We start from the raw sequence: 16371 nt of genomic DNA, 5'->3' as shown, positions 1-16371 counted from the left end.
TGTTGCTTGATGTAGTCAAGAGAGCTTGTGGGTGAAGATGGGGTGGGGGGGAACAGGACTTTTATTCCACAAATTAGCGTTGTGTCGTCATGGCTGCCTTTCTCCCGGAGTCGGGGTGGGGGGGGTCGTTTACTGCTTCTGCCTCACCTCAAAGACAAAAGTGCAGCCCCATCCTCCTGCTGACTGAATGAAACATTTACCACCCCGCTCCCCCCCCTCCTTTTTTCTGGGTGTTATGGCTCCCATTGTGATTTAGATTAGGACAGAAGGAAACAACTTCAGGTGCTGCATGGAATGAGACACGACAGCTAACGTTTCCACTTAACCTGACTCTTCTTCACCAGCATTTCAATTTTACAGCATCCGGTGTTAATTACCCCGAGCCCCCATAGAAATCTGGATGGTGCTGGCTGTCGGTGACACCCTCCCCCTCCACGTTTCCCCTTTTACCTCCCACCCTCTATCGTCTCCTCCACCCTCCTCCTTCACAACTTCCACATCGCAGAGTGCTGCTTCCAATCCCAGTCCCCTCCCACAGCACCCCTGATAACTACTCCCTCCCCCAGGGACAGGCCATGGCCCAACCTCTCAATTTGGAAAGACAGCCACGAGTGAGTGGGCCCTTATCTAATCTCTGTGCAGCTCCCCGACTGACTTCCTGTGACTCCCTGGACTGGTTACCCTATGGGACTGACTGTTCTGATAGTGGCACCTGACCCCCTAAGCGTCCGACTGACTGTGTCCAAGCCCCTGGACGGATAGCAGCTGCTGCCCTTGCCTTCTCATACTGGGACACACCCTCCCCCCAAAACAGAAGGCTTTCTCACCCTCGACTCGATTGAGGAGCAGACTTTGAGACATAGGTTAAAGTACATACAGTGCGTTTGGTCTGTACATAGTCAGCACATGGTGTTTGTGTGAGGTTGGCATGGCACAATACTATACAGCAACGTGCCCACATGCCTGACGGCTGCTGACACTGAGCTGCTTTGCTTTGTGATGGTGTTAGAAAAGTGAGGCACAGCAGGAGGGGATTGGGAGCCTTTAGGCTCAGCCTGAGAGGGGGGCAAAATGCAAAAAGGGAGGAGAAGGCCAAAATACTGACAGCACCCAAAGAAGGTGCAACATCAGTGAACACTAAGCGAGGAGTCCTGAGATGCAGTCTGGTCCAACCATGAGTTGGGCGCCTGTCCCTGAAGGTACAGTGTCCCCACAGCAGCATTGCGAAGAGAGGTGCTCCAGCCTACAGCACTGAGGTACTGGAGTGTGCTCTCAGTGCCTGGAGCCATGCTTTGAGGTTGGAACACATTCAATACCAACAACCCTGGACAGGGTGCAGGACTACCGTTGAAGACTACCATCCAAACCACCACTACAGTTGCAACATCAATATTTAAATATATCCAGTGTTTGAGCCTGTATGTTCATTGATAGATATTTGGTTCTGGTTGGACATACATGAATGGACTGGTCAAAGCCCTCCCCACTGACCCCCTCAATCTCTGCGAGATGGATTCCGAGACCGAGCAGTGCCCTCCAGAGCGCCTTATGTGTAACTGTGGGTATCTCTACTGCTGTTTATCCAGTACTAACACAGCTCCAAGCCAGGCTGCCCAACAGCAGCACCATACAGTATGAAGGAAAGACACTGAAAGGGGCAGCACGGTGGCTCAGTGGTTAGCACTACTGCCTCACAGCATCAGGGACCCGGGTTCGATTCCTGACTCGGGCGACTGACTGTATGGAGTTTGCACATTCTTCCCGTGTCTGTGCTGGTTTCCTCTCACAATCCAAAGGTGTGCAGGTCAGCTAGATTGCCCGTAGGGTTGCTGCATTAGTCAGGGGTAAATGTAGGTGAGTGGGTCTGGGAGGGTTACTCTTTGGAGGGTCAGTGTGAACTTGTTGGGCTCAAGGGAATCATCAAATCATTAAAAAAAAGGTCTGACTGATGGACAAATTTCTTCTGAAGTCTGGTGTCACATGGAGGTTTAGATTAGAGTGGTGCTGGAAAAGCACAGCAGGTCAGGCAGTATCCGAGGAACAGGAAAAATCAATGTTTCGGGCAAAAGCCCTTCACCGGGAATGAAGGCAGGAAGCCTCGAGATAAATGGGAGGGGGGTGGGGCTGGGGAGAAGGTAGCTGAGAGTACAATGGGTGGATGGGGGTGGGGTTGGAGGTGATAGGTCAGAGATGAGGGTGGAGCGGATAGGTGGGAAGGGAGATTGGCAGGTAGGACAGTTCATGAGGGTGGTGCTGAGCTGGAAGGTGGGGTAAGGTGGGGGGGGAGGGGAAATGAGGAAACTGGTGAAGTCCACATTGATGCCCTGGGGTTGGACAGTCCCAAGGCGGAAGATGAGGCGTTCTTCCTCCAGGCGTCGGGTGGTGAGGGAGCAGCGGTGAAGGTGGCCCAGGACCTGCATGTCCTCGGCAGAGCGGGAGGGGGAGTTGAAATGTTGGGCCACAGGGTGGTGGGGTTGATTGGTGCAGGTATCCCGGAGATGTTCCCTAAAGCGCTCTGCTAGGAGGCGTCCAGTCTCCCCAGTGTAGAGGAGACTGCATTGGGAGCAACAGATACAATAAATGATATCGGTGGATGTGCAGGTAAAACTTTGATGGATGTAGAAGGCTCCTTTGGGGCCTTGGATGGAGGTGAGGGAGGAGGTGTGGGCGCAAGTTTTGCAATTCCTGCATTGGCAGGGGAGGGTGCCAGGATGGGAGGGTGGGTTGTTGGGGGGTGTGGACCTGACCAGGTAGTCACAGAGGGAATGGTCTTTACGGAAAGTAGAAAGGAGTGGGGAGGGAAATATTTCTCTGGTGGTGGGGTCCGTTTGGAGGTGGCGGAAATGTTGGCGGATGATGTGGTTTATGCAAAGGTTGGTAAGATGGAAGGTGAGCACCGGGGGGGGGGGGGGGTTCTGTCCTTGTTATGGTTGGAGGGGTGGGGTTTGAGCGCGGAGGTGCGGGATGTGGATGAGATGTGTTGGAGGGCATCTTCAACCACGTGGGAAGGGAAATTGCGGTCTTTAAAGAAGGAGGCCATCTGGTGTGTTCTGTGGTGGAACTGGTCCTCCTGGGAGCAGATACGGCGGAGGCGGAGGAATTGGGAATATGGGATGGCATTTTTGCAGGAGGTAGGGTGGGAAGAGGTGTAATCCAGGCAGCTGTGGGAGTCAGTGGGTTTGTAAAAATTGTCAGTGTCAAGTCGGTTGTCATTGATGGAGATGGAGAGGTCCAGGAAGGGGAGGGAGGTGTCAGAGGTGGTCCAGGTGAATTTAAGGTCGGGGTGGAATGTGTTGGTGAAGTTGCTGAACTACTCAACCTCCTTGCGGGAGCACAAGATGGCACCTATGCAGTCATCGATGTAGCGGAGGAAGAGGTGGGAATGGTGCCAGCGTAATTACAGAAGATGGACTGTTCTACGTGGCCGACAAAGAGACAGGCATAGCTGGGGCCTATGTAGGTGCCCATGGCTACCCCTTTCGTCTGGAGGAAGTGGGAGGATTCGAAGGAGAAATTGTTACAGGTGAGGACCAGTTCAGCCTAATGATTGAGTGTCAGTGGAAGGGTACTGTTGGGGACGTCGGGAAAGGAAGGAACAGAGGGCTTGGAGGCCCTGGTCATGGCGGATGGAGGTGTAGAGGGATTGGATGTCCATGGTGAAGATGAGGCATTGGGGGCCGGGGATACGGAAGTCTTGGAGGACATGGGTGGTATCTTGAACGTATGTTGGGAGTTCCTCGATTGGGAGGGGATAGGATAGTACTGAGGTAGGTGGAGGTGAGTTCGCTGGGGCAGGAGCAGGCTGAGACAATGGGTCGGCCAGGGTGGTCAGGCTTATGGATCTTGGGAAGGCGGTGCGGGGTTCCCGGACTATGAGGTTGGAAGCTGTGGGTGGGAGATCTCCTGAGGTGATGAGGTTGTGTATGATCTGGGATATGATGGTTTGGTGATGGGGGGGGGGGGGGTGGGGCTCTCTCAACAACTTCTGAGTCACAGCCATTATCACAGGGGATCCCTTTTCCAGTTAAAAGGGATGTGACAGATTCAAGGATAACAGAGCTAAAGTATCAAAATACAACAGACACAAAGAAAGACTTCAATTTGTTTTTGTCTGCCATTGCTTCTTCAAGTTAGTAATCGAGGAAGAATGGATTTTGTGTTTTATTATTCAATGGGGAAAACAAATAAAAATTCTACAGTAGTTCCTTAATGTTTGATTTTTTAAAGAGACACAGGAAGCCTATGTGACAGCTATAATACTGCTTTCCTTGTGCTTTGGAGACGGTAATGTTCTACCTGCTTTTCATATGTCTGACTGGAAAGTTCAATATTTGGGTTGGAGATAATGCTCCCTCCACGTGTACCCTTTGCTCTGTCTGAGTCACATCTGCAAAGAGGAACAGGGGATGGGGTTCAGTCTTATGGATCTTTGTCCTTTTTGGGTGGCCCCCGATTTTCAGATTGCGAATCTCAGGGCCACTGCCTGCAATTGATAGAAGCATTTTACAGGCAGGTGTATGCCTCAGCCCTCACGGACCGTGTTGCTCCCAGTGTTACTAAAGGAAGCTGCCAATCAGCTCTCCAGCTCTTGGGACCTGTCTACAGCCAGGACTCTCTGCATCAATCTCCAATTACTACTGTGAGGCTTGTGTCGCTGGGCTCAGATCTTTTGTTATGTTGCAAATCTTGTGGAGGCAGAAATCAAGCCTCAAACTTAACGCTAACCCAAAGTCACAGGAAAGTAAACATAATATAAAAATTCCATTTCTGGAACTGTATATTAGAGGGTTACTAGGTAACAACCAAGATGGCATCATTATGGTTAAGGGATCCTGGGAAAACAATGTTAAAATAGACTTGCACCTCGTCTCTCTGCAGTGCTGTTTTCTAAACGTCTATCCCCTCTTAGACACCAAACTCCGAGCAGATGAATCTGGTATCACACGTTTCCTTAACAAATGAGACTCAAACTGGTTTGCTTCTGGTTGCATTCTAACGCACACTGGTCTTGCCTCCAAGTGACAAGCTCCACTTGTCTGAATCTCAGTAAAAAGTGGCTTCAGTAACTTTCTGATGAAACAATTCCAACAGCAGGTTAACCAAAAGACAGAACTCTCTTCAAAACATGCATACCTTCCCCTTTATCCCCAGACCCTATCATTACCCTATATGTGGGTAATATAGTCATCGCATACGTTCCTGACTTGACTCCACAATTCAAATATTAAAATTGTCCTTGGAAAAATCTAAATTTGCCCAATGTGAGTTGAGCTATCTACCCATCAGCCACCAGGGTGCTGGTCAGCCATCTTGGAATGATCCAATGAAATGATTTGGTGAAGGTTTGAAGATAATACTAAATTAGCAGCTGTTCTGTCTTTTCTATTCCAGAATTCTGCTTGATTTTGATTTTTTAAAAATGTCCGTTATGTAATTACGGGGTAATTCTGTCACATCTCCACGTGGCGAGAAGAAACAGGCAAGTTGTTGTGAAGTCCATACCCCCTTCTCTTTTAAAACTAAAATTCAACTGCATAATTAGGCTTTTTTTCTTCAGTTTCCTCGGAAAACTTTGATTTTTCCAGCTTCTTCGAGTAAATTTATTATCTTTGCCTCAAAATCTGCATCGTGCACTCCAGTCTTTCGAAATTCTCCAGCATATCTGTTGTTCTCCCAGTAGTGGTGCCAATTCCCTCTGCTATCAGCACCAAATCCATACACATTCACCTGTGGAAGAAAATGCAAAAGGAATCAATATAGTCCTTACCCCATTTGATTTTTAACCCCTAGAACCTCAAGGAATCTCTCCAACCTACCCAACCAATCTCTGTCACAGGTGATGTCCGAGAAGACTGGAGAATAGCCAATGTTGATCTTTTGTTTAAGAAGGGTAATAGAAATGATGTAGAAAATTATAGGCCAATGAACCTTGCATCAATGACACTGAAATTATTGGAGAAGATTCTCAGGGACAGGATTTACTTGCATTTGGAAAAGATTGGATTTATTAGGGATGGGGTTAGCTTGGCTTTGTGTGGGGGAGATCGTTTCTCATAAAGTTGATTGAGCTTTTTGAGGAAGTGATAGGAATGATTGACGAGGATAGGGCTGTAGATGCTGTCTACGTGGACTTTGTTAAAGCTTTTGATGAGGTCGCACAGGGTAGGCTGATCCAGAAGATTAAGTCATATGGATCCATGGTAGGTCAGTAAGTTAGACACAAAATTGGCTTGGCCATGGGGGGGGGGGGCGTTGACCGGAGGTCCTCTATCGTTTGTAATATATATCAATGGTCTGAATGAAAATGCAGGTGGTCTGATAAGTAAGTTTGTAGATGTCACAAAAATTGGTGGAGTTGTAGGTAGTGAGGAAGGTTATCAGAGAATAGAGCAGGATATAAATCAGTCGGAAAGCTGAACGGAGAAATTACAGATGGAGTTTAATTTGGATAAGTGTGAGGTGATTTTGGGCATTCAAATGCAAGACGAAAGTATACAACAAATGGCAGGGCCCTTAGCAGCATTGATATACGAAGAGATCTTGGGTTGCAAGTCCATAGCTCCCTGAAAGTGGCAACACAAGTGGATAAAGTGGTAAAGAAGGTCATAGGCATGCTTGCCTTCAATGTTCGAGACATTGGCTATAAAAGTTGACAAGTCATTTGCAGCTGTATAAGATTTTAGTTGAGCCACATTCGGAGTATTGTGTGCAGTTCTGATTATCTCACTATAGGGAGGATGTGGAGCTTTGGAGAAGAAGCAAAAAGTGTTTTACCAGGATGTTACCTGGATTGCAGTGTATTAGCTATAAGGAGAGGTTGGACAAACTTGGATTGCTTTTGCTGGAATGTTGGAGGCTGAGGGGCGACCTGATGGAAGTTTATAAAATTATGAGGATGTGGATAGGCTGGATAATCAGAGTCTTTTTCCCAAGGTGGAAATGTCAAATATTAGGGCCATAGGTTTAAGGTGAGAGGTGGGAATCTAAAGGAGATGTGTGAGGCAGGTATTTTCACAAAGAGGGTGGTAGGTGCCTGGAACATGCTGCCAGAGAGGGTGATAGAAGCAGATATAATAGCAACGTTTAAGAGGCATTTAGTCAGGCACATGAACAGGCAGAGAATAAAGGCCTATGCAGCGTGTAGGCACATGGGATTAGTTTAGAATAGCATCGTGGCTGGGATGGGCATGGTGAACTGAAGGGCCTGTTCTTATGTTGTACTGTTCTACGTTTCTATGTTAACTGTCTGCATACTATCCAATCCCACTTGAATAAGCCAGGACGAACAGTCAGGGTGGGTAAGGAACTTGGGTTCTTCTTTGTGAAAGTGGGAGAACCATGTTTGATGAAATTCAACCTCTTCCAGATCCGTAGGTCTCAGGATCATATCATAGAACAAAGAACATTACAGCGCAGTGCAGGCCCTTCGGCACTCGATGTTGTGCTGACCTGTGAAGCCCATCTGAAGTCCATGTAATCTACACTTTTCCATTATCATCCATATATTTATACAATGACCATTTAAATGCCCTTAATGTTGGCGGGTCTACTACTGTTGCAGGCAGGGCATTCCACGCCCCCTACCACTTTGGACCCACTGTCGTGTTATGTGTGATGGAAGTGGTCGCTATCCCTTTAAATGCTAGATCTGCTTTTAACAGTAACGATTCTGTGCTTTGGTGTCTCTGTCCATCCAGAATTTATCTATTCTTACACTATAAGACAGACTTAGCAAAATAAGATAAATTTGCATTACTGACTTGGTCATTCTAGATGAGAGTCTAAACGGCCTTAACAGGTCAACTATAATATTTGTGGGATTAGAGATCAATACACATGGGCTAAAAGAACAATCAGATTCTGCTGAATTCTCCTGCAGGGTGGGAGCTTATTCGCACTAACACAACATGGTTTTGTGTGCTATTTCTAGGCAGGATCCAATCTGTTCCTGTTAAATGGTGCACACATTAATAGACTGCCCATGTTGTACATTTGTTGGTGAAACCGATCAACTGGAATTGCTACCATGACATGGTTATCGGGCACTATGTTTTATTCATTGTAAGGCATGGGGTCAACAACTCTTTTTGAAACAGACTTCCCTTTGGAGTCTTTGTTTATATCTACACCTGTTATAAATACATAGGCCCGACACAGAGACCGAGTTGCGGCAATTATATTGTTATGCTAATTATCACCTGAGATCAGACATACAGTGCAAATCTGTCCGTGCATGTGGAAATTGTGCTGATCAACAATATTAACAGATAGAAAGAGTTACACAGAAAATGTCAATAAAAAAATGAATTATTAGTGGTGAACACGTACTCATACAACATGGAAACAGATTCTTAGGCCAACCCATCTATGCTGACCACACATCCCGATCTGGCATAGTCTCATTTGCCAGCCATTTGGCCCATGTCTCTCTAAACCCTTCCTATTCACGTACCCACCTAAATGCCTTTTAATGTTGTAATTGTACCAATCTCCACCACATCCTCTGGCAGCTCATTCCATACATGCACCACCCTAGTAATGAAAACGTTACCTCTTTTTGAATCTCTCCCCTCTCATCTTAAACCTATGCCCTCTAGTTTTGGACTCACCTACCCTCAGGAAAAGGCCATGACTGTTCCTCATGCTCCTCATGATTCTATAAACTCTATAAGATCATCCCTCAGTCTCTGACACTCCAGGGAGAAAAGCCCCAGCCTATTCAGCCTCTCCCTTTAACTCAGATCCTCCAGATCTGGTACATCCTTGCAAATCTTTTCTGCAAACTTTCTCAAGTTTAACAACATCCTTCCTACAGAAGTGAGATCAGAATTGTATGCAGTTTTCCAAAAGTGGCCTCAGCAATGTCCTGTAGAGCTGCACCATGACGTCCCAACTCCTATACGCAGTGCTCTTACCAATGAAGGCAAGCGTGCCAAATGCCATCTTCACCACCCTGCAACTCCACATGAATGTGATAAAATAACCATTAGATGGTTAGGGTGAGAGGGGAAAGATATAGAAGAGACCTAAGGGGCAGAGGGTGGTACGTCTATGGAATGAGCTGCCAGAGGAAGTGGTGGTAGCTGGTACAATGGCAACATTTAAAAGGGCACCTGGATGGGTATATGAATAGGAAGGGTTTGGAGGGATATGGGCCGGGTGCTGGCAGGTGGGACCAGATTGGGTTGGGATATCTGGTCGGCTTGGACAAGTTGGACCAAAGGGTCTGTTTCCATGCTATACATCTCTATAACTCTAACAAAGATCTTCCTTATGTGACCCAAACCTGCTTGTATTTCAGGCTTCAGCTTATTAGCACAGTCTCCATGATGCCTTTGGCAGGCACTGGAGCCCAGAGGCTGCTGCAGGGCTTCCAAATGCCATAGCCCATGGGAGGATCACTTTCTGGCCCTGCAGCCTGACACTTCTCAGCTTTTAAACTATAGATCAAGTCAAAGGCCCATTTCTGTGTTTGGTTTCCAGAGCAGCAGTAAGCCATTGTAACCTAAAATTCACGTTTCACCTGAAAAACATTCACCCCTTTGCTTAGCAAGAACCTATCAACCTGTCTTAAAGATGTCCAAAGACTTTCTTTCCATTACATTAGATTAGATTACATTACAGTGTGGAAACAGGCCCTTCGGCCCAACAAGTCCACACCGACCCGCCGAAGCGAAACCCACCCATACCCCTACATTTACCCCTTACCTAACACTACGGGCAATTTAGCATGGCCAATTCACCTGATCCTGCACATCTTTTGGACTGTGGGAGGAAACCGGAGCACCCGGAGGAAACCCACGCAGACACGGGGAGAACGTGCAAACTCCACACAGTCAGTCGCCTGAGGCGGGAATTGAACCCGGGTCTCAGGCGCTGTGAGGCAGCAGTGCTAACCACTGTGCCACCGTGCCGCCCAATTACATTCCCAGGGAGACAGTCCCAAAGTACTATGACCCGCTGACAGAAAACATTTCACCTTATCAGTGTTTTAAGTGGGACAAGTCTCAGCTAGATCCCTAGTTCTAGATTCTCCCATAAGTGACAACATCGTTTCTGTGAATAGGTCTAGAGGGACTATGGACCAAATTCAGGCAAATGGAACCAGCTCAGTTTAAGAAACCTGATCGGCATGGACAAGTTGGGTTGGAGGGCCTGTCTCCATGCTGTATGACTCAATGACATTTACCCTGCCAAGACCCCTCAAAATCTTCTATGTTTCAATCAATACTCTTTTAAACTCCTGCGGATACAAGCCGTGCCTGTCCAACTTGTCCTCAAATGACAAGTTACCTATTGTAAGGATTAGTCTGGTAAACCTTCTCTGCACTGCTTCCAATGGATCTATACCCTTCCTTAAATAAGGAGATCGATATTTGCACAGTACCCTCAGATGTGGTCTTACCAATGCTCTGTATTATTAAAGCATAACCTTCCTCCTTTCATATTCACTTCTCATCAAAATAGCTGACAATATTCTATTAACTGCTGTCTCTGCAAACTATCATTTTATAATTCTTGAATGAAGAAACCCAGATCTCTTTGTATTACAGAGGTCTAAAGTCTCTCGCCACTGAGGTAATAAATTTATTTTTAACTCTTCTTGCCAAAATGGACAGTTTCGCATTTTCCTACACTGTACTCCATTTGCCAGGTCTTTGATCACTCATTAAACCACTCTGCATCTTTGTGTAGCTACCTTATGTCCTCTTCATGTCTTACTTTCCTATTTATCTTGTGTCACCTGCAAATATGACAACCATGCCTTCCATCCCTTCACTTGTATAAATTGTAAATAGTTGAGGTCTGTGGCACATCACTCGTCACATTTTGCCAATGGGAAAAAGACTCATATATGCTTATTCTGTGCTTCCTGTTAGTCATTCAATCTTCTATTTATGGCAACACGTCATCCCTACACCCTGAGCATTTACTTTCCACAGTAACGTTTCATTTGGCACTTCAGCAAATGTCTCCTGGAAATCTAAATAAAGTTAATCTATTATTTCCTTTTTATCCACGGTAATACATGCTCCTTCCTCAAAGAAATCCATTGATGAGTTAAACATGATCTTCCATTCACAGGACCACATTGACTTTGGATGAGGATTCTGGGTAATCCAAGATAGAGGGCGGGAAAAATTTTTGCTTTAACAGGCTGCTCCATTTTTGAGGTATTGGAGGTGATTTGTTCGAATTCCAGGAGCAGCAATTAGTATTTTATATTCTGTTACATTGTTTTGGAACTTTGGAGTCAAAACAACAGCACTTATCAAAGGGAAAGCAACAGACAAAGGCAGTACATGGTCTGTGCAGGAGAGAGAGAGACAGGCAGGCAGACAGATGGGGGAGAGAGGGAGAGAGAGAGAAAATAAAAGCGGTAAGTATTAAGTTAGCCTGGAGCAGTGTTTTGTAGAGGAATAAGATGGTGCTATTTTCTGGATCTGCAGATTGGAGAAAGCAAAAATAGCCCTGAATAGAGTGATATGCCCTTCTTGTCTGAGTTTTGAATTTAGGGAGAGTTTACGTGTTACTGAGGATTATATCTCCAATAAATGGCATTGGTTGCGAATCCTATTAGATCGAATGGAACAGTTGGAGTGACAGTTAGAGACAATGAGGAGTTTACAAGAGCAACAGGTGTGGTGAAAGGCAGTTACAGGAAGGGAAAGAAGTCGCAGATACAGTCACAGAGATGGGTTAACTCCAGGGAAGGTAAGAGAGGTAGGCAGGTAGTGCAGGAGTCTTCTGTGGCTATCCCCATTTAAAACAAGTATGCTGTTTTGGAAAATGTAGGTGGTGATAGATTCTCAGGGGAATGTAGCATGGACAGCCAAGCTTCTGGTATTGAGATCGGCTCTAAAGCAATGAAGGGTAGATTGGGTTCCAAGAGATTGATTGTGTTAGGGGACTCTCTAGTCCAAGGCACAGACAGACGTTTCTGCGACCAGCAGCGAAAAATGGTGTGTTGTCTCCCTGGTGCCAGGATCAAGGATGTCTCAGAGAGGGTGCAGAATGTCCTCACGGGGGAGAGGGGCCAGCAGGGGGTCACTGTACACATTGGAACCAATGATATAGGAAGGGAAAAGGTTGAGGTTCTGAAGGAAGATTAGAGAGTTAGGCAGGAATTTAAAAAGGAGGTCCTCGAGAGTAGTAATATCTGGATTACTCCTGGTGCTATGAGCTAGTGAGGGTAGGAATAGGAGGATAGAGCAGATGAATGCGTGGCTGAGGAGCTGGTGTATAGGAGAAGGATTCACATTTTTGGATCATTGAAATCTTTTCTAGGTTAGAAGTGACCTGTACAAGAAGGATGGATTGCACCTAAATGGAACGGGACTAATATACTGGCAGGGAAATTTGCTAGAGCTGCTCGGAAGGATTTAAACTAGTACGGTGGGGGGGGTGGGATCCAGGGAGGTAGAGAGGAAAGAAATCAATCTGAGACTGGCACAGTTGATAAAAGAAGAAAGTCAAACAGGGCAGGCAGGGACAATGCAGAGAAGAACGTAGGACTTATACATTAAACTGCATTTATTTCAACAAAAGAGGCTTAACAGGGAAGGCAGATGAACTCAGGGCATGGTTAGGAACATAGGACTGGGATATTATAGCAATTACAGAAACATGGCTCAGAGATGGACAGGACTGGCAGTTTAATGTTCCAGGATACAAATGCTATGGGAAGGATAGAAAAGGGGGGCAAGAAAGGAGGGGAGTGTTGTTTTTGATAAGAGATAGCATTACAGCTGTAGTGAGGGAGATATTCCTGGAAATATGTCCAGGGTGAACTGAGAAATAAGAAAGGGATGATCACCTTATTGGGATTGTATTGTAGACCCCCTAAAAGTCAGAGGGAAATTCAGGAACAAATTTGTAAGGAGATCTCAGTTATCTGTAAGAATAATACAGTGGTTATGATAGGAGATTTTAACTTTCCAAACATAGATTGTGACTGCCATAGTGTTAAGGGTTTAGATGGACAGGAATTTGTTAAGTGTGTACAAGAAAATTTTCTGATTCAGTATGTGGATGTATGTACTAGAGAAGGTGCAAAACTTGACCTACTCTTGGGAAATAAGGCAGGGCAGGTAACTGAGGTGTCAGTGGTGAAGCACTTTGGGGCTAGTGATGGAAAAGGATAGACCAGATCTAAAAGTTGAAGTTCTAAATTGGAGAAAGGCTAATTTTGATGGTATTAAGCAAGAACTTTCAAAAGCTGATTGTGTTGATGTTCGCAGGTAAAGGGATGGCTGGAAAATGGGAAGGCTTCAGAAATGAGATAACGAGAGTCCAGAGACAGTATTAGATTAGATTCGATTACTTACCGTGTGGAAACAGGCCCTTCGACCCAACAAGTCCACACCGACCCTCCGAAGAGCAACCCACCCAGACCCATTCCCCTACACCTAACACTATGGGCAATTTAGCATGGCCAAATCACCTAACTTGCACATTTTTGGACTGTAGGAAGAAACCGGAGCACCCGGAGGAAACCCACGCAGACACGGGGAGAATGTGCAAACCCCACACAGTCAGTTGCCTGAGGTGGGAATTGAACCCATGCCGCCCACTGTATATTCCTGTTAGTGTGAAAGGAAAGGCTGGTAGGCATAGGGAATGCTGGATGACTAAAGAAATCGAGGTTTTGGTTAAGAAAAAGAAGGAAGCATATTTCAGGTATAGACAGGATAGATCGAGTGAATCCTTAGAAGAGTATAAAGGCAGTAGGAGTATACTTAAGAGGGAAATCAGGAGGGCAAAACGGGGACATGAGATAGCTTTGGCAAACTGACGTAAGGAGAGTCCAAATGGTTTTTACAAATACATTAAGGACAAAAGGGTAACTCGGGAGAGAATAGGGCCCCTCAAAGATCAGCAAGGTAGCCTTTGTGTGGAGCCGCAGGCGATGGGGCAGATAATAAAAGAGTATTTTGCATCGGTGTTTACTATGGAAAAGAACATGGAAAATAAGGATGATAGGGAAATAGATGGTGACATCTTGAAAAATGTCTATATTACAGAAGAGGAAGTGTTGGATGTCTTGAAATGCATAAAAATGGATAAATCCCTAGGATTTGATCAGGAATACCCAAGAACTCTGTGGGAAGCTAAGGAAGTGATTGCTGAGCCTCTTGCTGAGATATTTGTATCATTGATAGTCACAGGTGAGGTGCCGGAAGACTGGAGGTTGGCTAATGTGGTGCCACTATATAAGAAAGATGGTAAGAACAAGCCAGGGAATTATCGACCTGTGAACTTGACGTCAGTGGTGTGCAAGTTGTTGGAGGGAATCCTGAGGGACGGGATTTACATGTATGTGAAAAGGCAAGGACTGTTCAGGGATAGTCAAGATGGCTTTGTGAATGGGAAATCATGTCTCACAAACTTGATTGAGTTTTTTGAAGAAGTAACAAAGAGGATTGATGAGGGCAGAGCAGTAGATGTGATCTATATGAACTTCAGTAAGGTGTTTGACAAGGTTCCCCATGGGAGACTGGTTAGCAAGGTTAGATCTTATTGAATACAGGGAGAACTAGCCATTTGGATACAGAACTGGCTCAAAGGTAGAAGACAGAGGGTGGTGGTGGAGGGATGGTTTTCAGACTGGAGGCCTGTGACCAGTGGAGTGCCACAAGGATCAGTGCTGGGTCCTCTACTTTTTGTCATTTATATAAATGATTTGGATGTGAGCAAAACAGGTATAGTTAGTATGTTTGCAGATGACACCAAAATTGGAGGTGTAGTGGACAGTGAAGAAGGTTACCTCGGATTACAACAGGATCTTGATCAGATGGGCCAATGGGCTGAGGAGTGGCAAATGGAGATTAATTTAAATAAATGCGAGGTGCTGTGTTTTGGAAAAGCAAATCTTAGCAAGCATTATAAACTTAACAGTAAGGTCCTAGGGTGTGTTGCTGAACAAAGAGACCTTGGAGTGCAGGTTCATAGCTCCTTGAAAGTGGAGTTGCAGGTAGATAGGATAGTGAAGAAGGCATTTGGTATGCTTTCCTTTTTTGTTAAAAATCACACAACACCAGGTTATAGTCCAACAGGTTTAATTGGAAGCACACTAGCTTTCGGAGTGACGCTCCTTCATCAGGTGATTGTCAATCAACTGATGAAGGAGCGTCGCTCCGAAAGCTAGTGCTTCCAATTAAACCTGTTGGACTATAACCTGGTGTTGTATGATTTTTAACTTTGTACACCCCAGTCCAATACCGGCATCTCCGAATCATTCCTTTATTGGTCAGAGTATTGAGTACAGGGGTTGGGAGGTCATGTTGCGGCTGTACAGGACATTGGTTAGGCCACTTGTGGAATATTGCATGCAGTTCTGGTCTCCTTCCTATCAGAAGAACGTTGTGAAACTTGAAAGGGGTCAGAAAAGATTTACAAGGATGTTGCCAGGAATGGAGGATCTGAGCTACAGGGAGAGGCTGAACAGGCTGGGGCTGTTTTCCCTGGAGCTTCAGAGGCTGAGGGGTGACTTTATAAAATCATGAGGAGCATGGATAGGGTAAATAGACAAGGTCTTTTTCCTCGGTCGTGGAGTCCAGAACCAGAGGGCATAGGTTTAGGGTGAGAGGATAAAGGTATAAAAGAGACGTAAGGGCCAACCTTTTCATGCAGAGGGTGGTACATGTGTGGAATGGGCTGCCAGAGGAAATGGTGGAGGCTGGTACAATTGCAACATTTAAAAGGCATCTGGATGGGTATATGAACAGGAAGCGTTTGGAGGGACATGGGCCAGGTGCTGGCAGATGGAATGAGATTGGGTTGGGAATCTGATCAGCATGGACAGGTTGGACCGAAGGGTCTGTTTCCATGCTGTACATCTCTATAACACAGTGGCTTAGTGGTTAGCACTGATGCCACACAGTACCAGGGAAGTGGGTTCGATTCCAACCTCAGTCGACTGTCTGTGTGGAGTATGCACTTCCTCCGTGTCTGCGCAGGTTTCCTCCGGATGCTCTGGTTTCCTCCCACAGGCCAAAGATGTGCAGGTCAGGTGGATTTGCCATGCTAAATTGTCCTGTAGTGTGCAGGCTAGCTGGATTAGCCATGGGAAATGCAGGATTACAGGGTCTGGGTGGGATGCTCTTTGGAGGGTTGCTGTGAACTCAGTGGGCCAAATGGCGTGCTTCCACACTATTGGAATTCTATGATCTTGCCTGATTACCTTGAATGGATCTAAGTGCCCAGCTATATTTATTTATTAATGCTTTCTTAGGAAAATTCCTTCTGACAGCTGTTAAGCTAACTGGCCTGTAGTTTCCTGCTTTCTGACTCCTGCCCTTTTGAATAAAGGAGTTACTTTCATTATATTCTTATCAAATGGGATCTTTCCCAAATCTGGGGAATTTTGGA

General features: G+C 45.8%; 1 protein-coding gene across 9 annotated transcripts in view; it reads right to left on the bottom strand.

Annotated features, from left to right (window-relative positions):
* Positions 1–4100: 4100 nt before the first annotated feature.
* st3gal2 (ST3 beta-galactoside alpha-2,3-sialyltransferase 2) overlaps positions 4101–16371 on the bottom strand; it is a 340428-nt gene continuing 328157 nt past the window's right edge. For all 9 annotated transcript variants that reach the window (XM_087996080.1, XM_087996082.1, XM_087996078.1 and 6 more), the window contains one exon: positions 4101–5727. In XM_087996080.1, coding sequence (XP_087852206.1) covers positions 5554–5727 — 174 coding nt within the window. In that variant the 3' untranslated portion in view covers positions 4101–5553. The remainder of the gene's footprint in view (positions 5728–16371) is intronic.

The sequence above is a fragment of the Chiloscyllium plagiosum genome, unplaced genomic scaffold (assembly GCF_037043375.1).
Source record: "Chiloscyllium plagiosum isolate Xiang-an unplaced genomic scaffold, Cpla_swu_hap1 HiC_scaffold_17, whole genome shotgun sequence".
NCBI lineage: Eukaryota > Metazoa > Chordata > Chondrichthyes > Orectolobiformes > Hemiscylliidae > Chiloscyllium > Chiloscyllium plagiosum.
The sequence above is the reverse complement of the archived record's forward strand: the minus strand, read 5'-3'. Positions and strand labels throughout refer to the sequence as shown.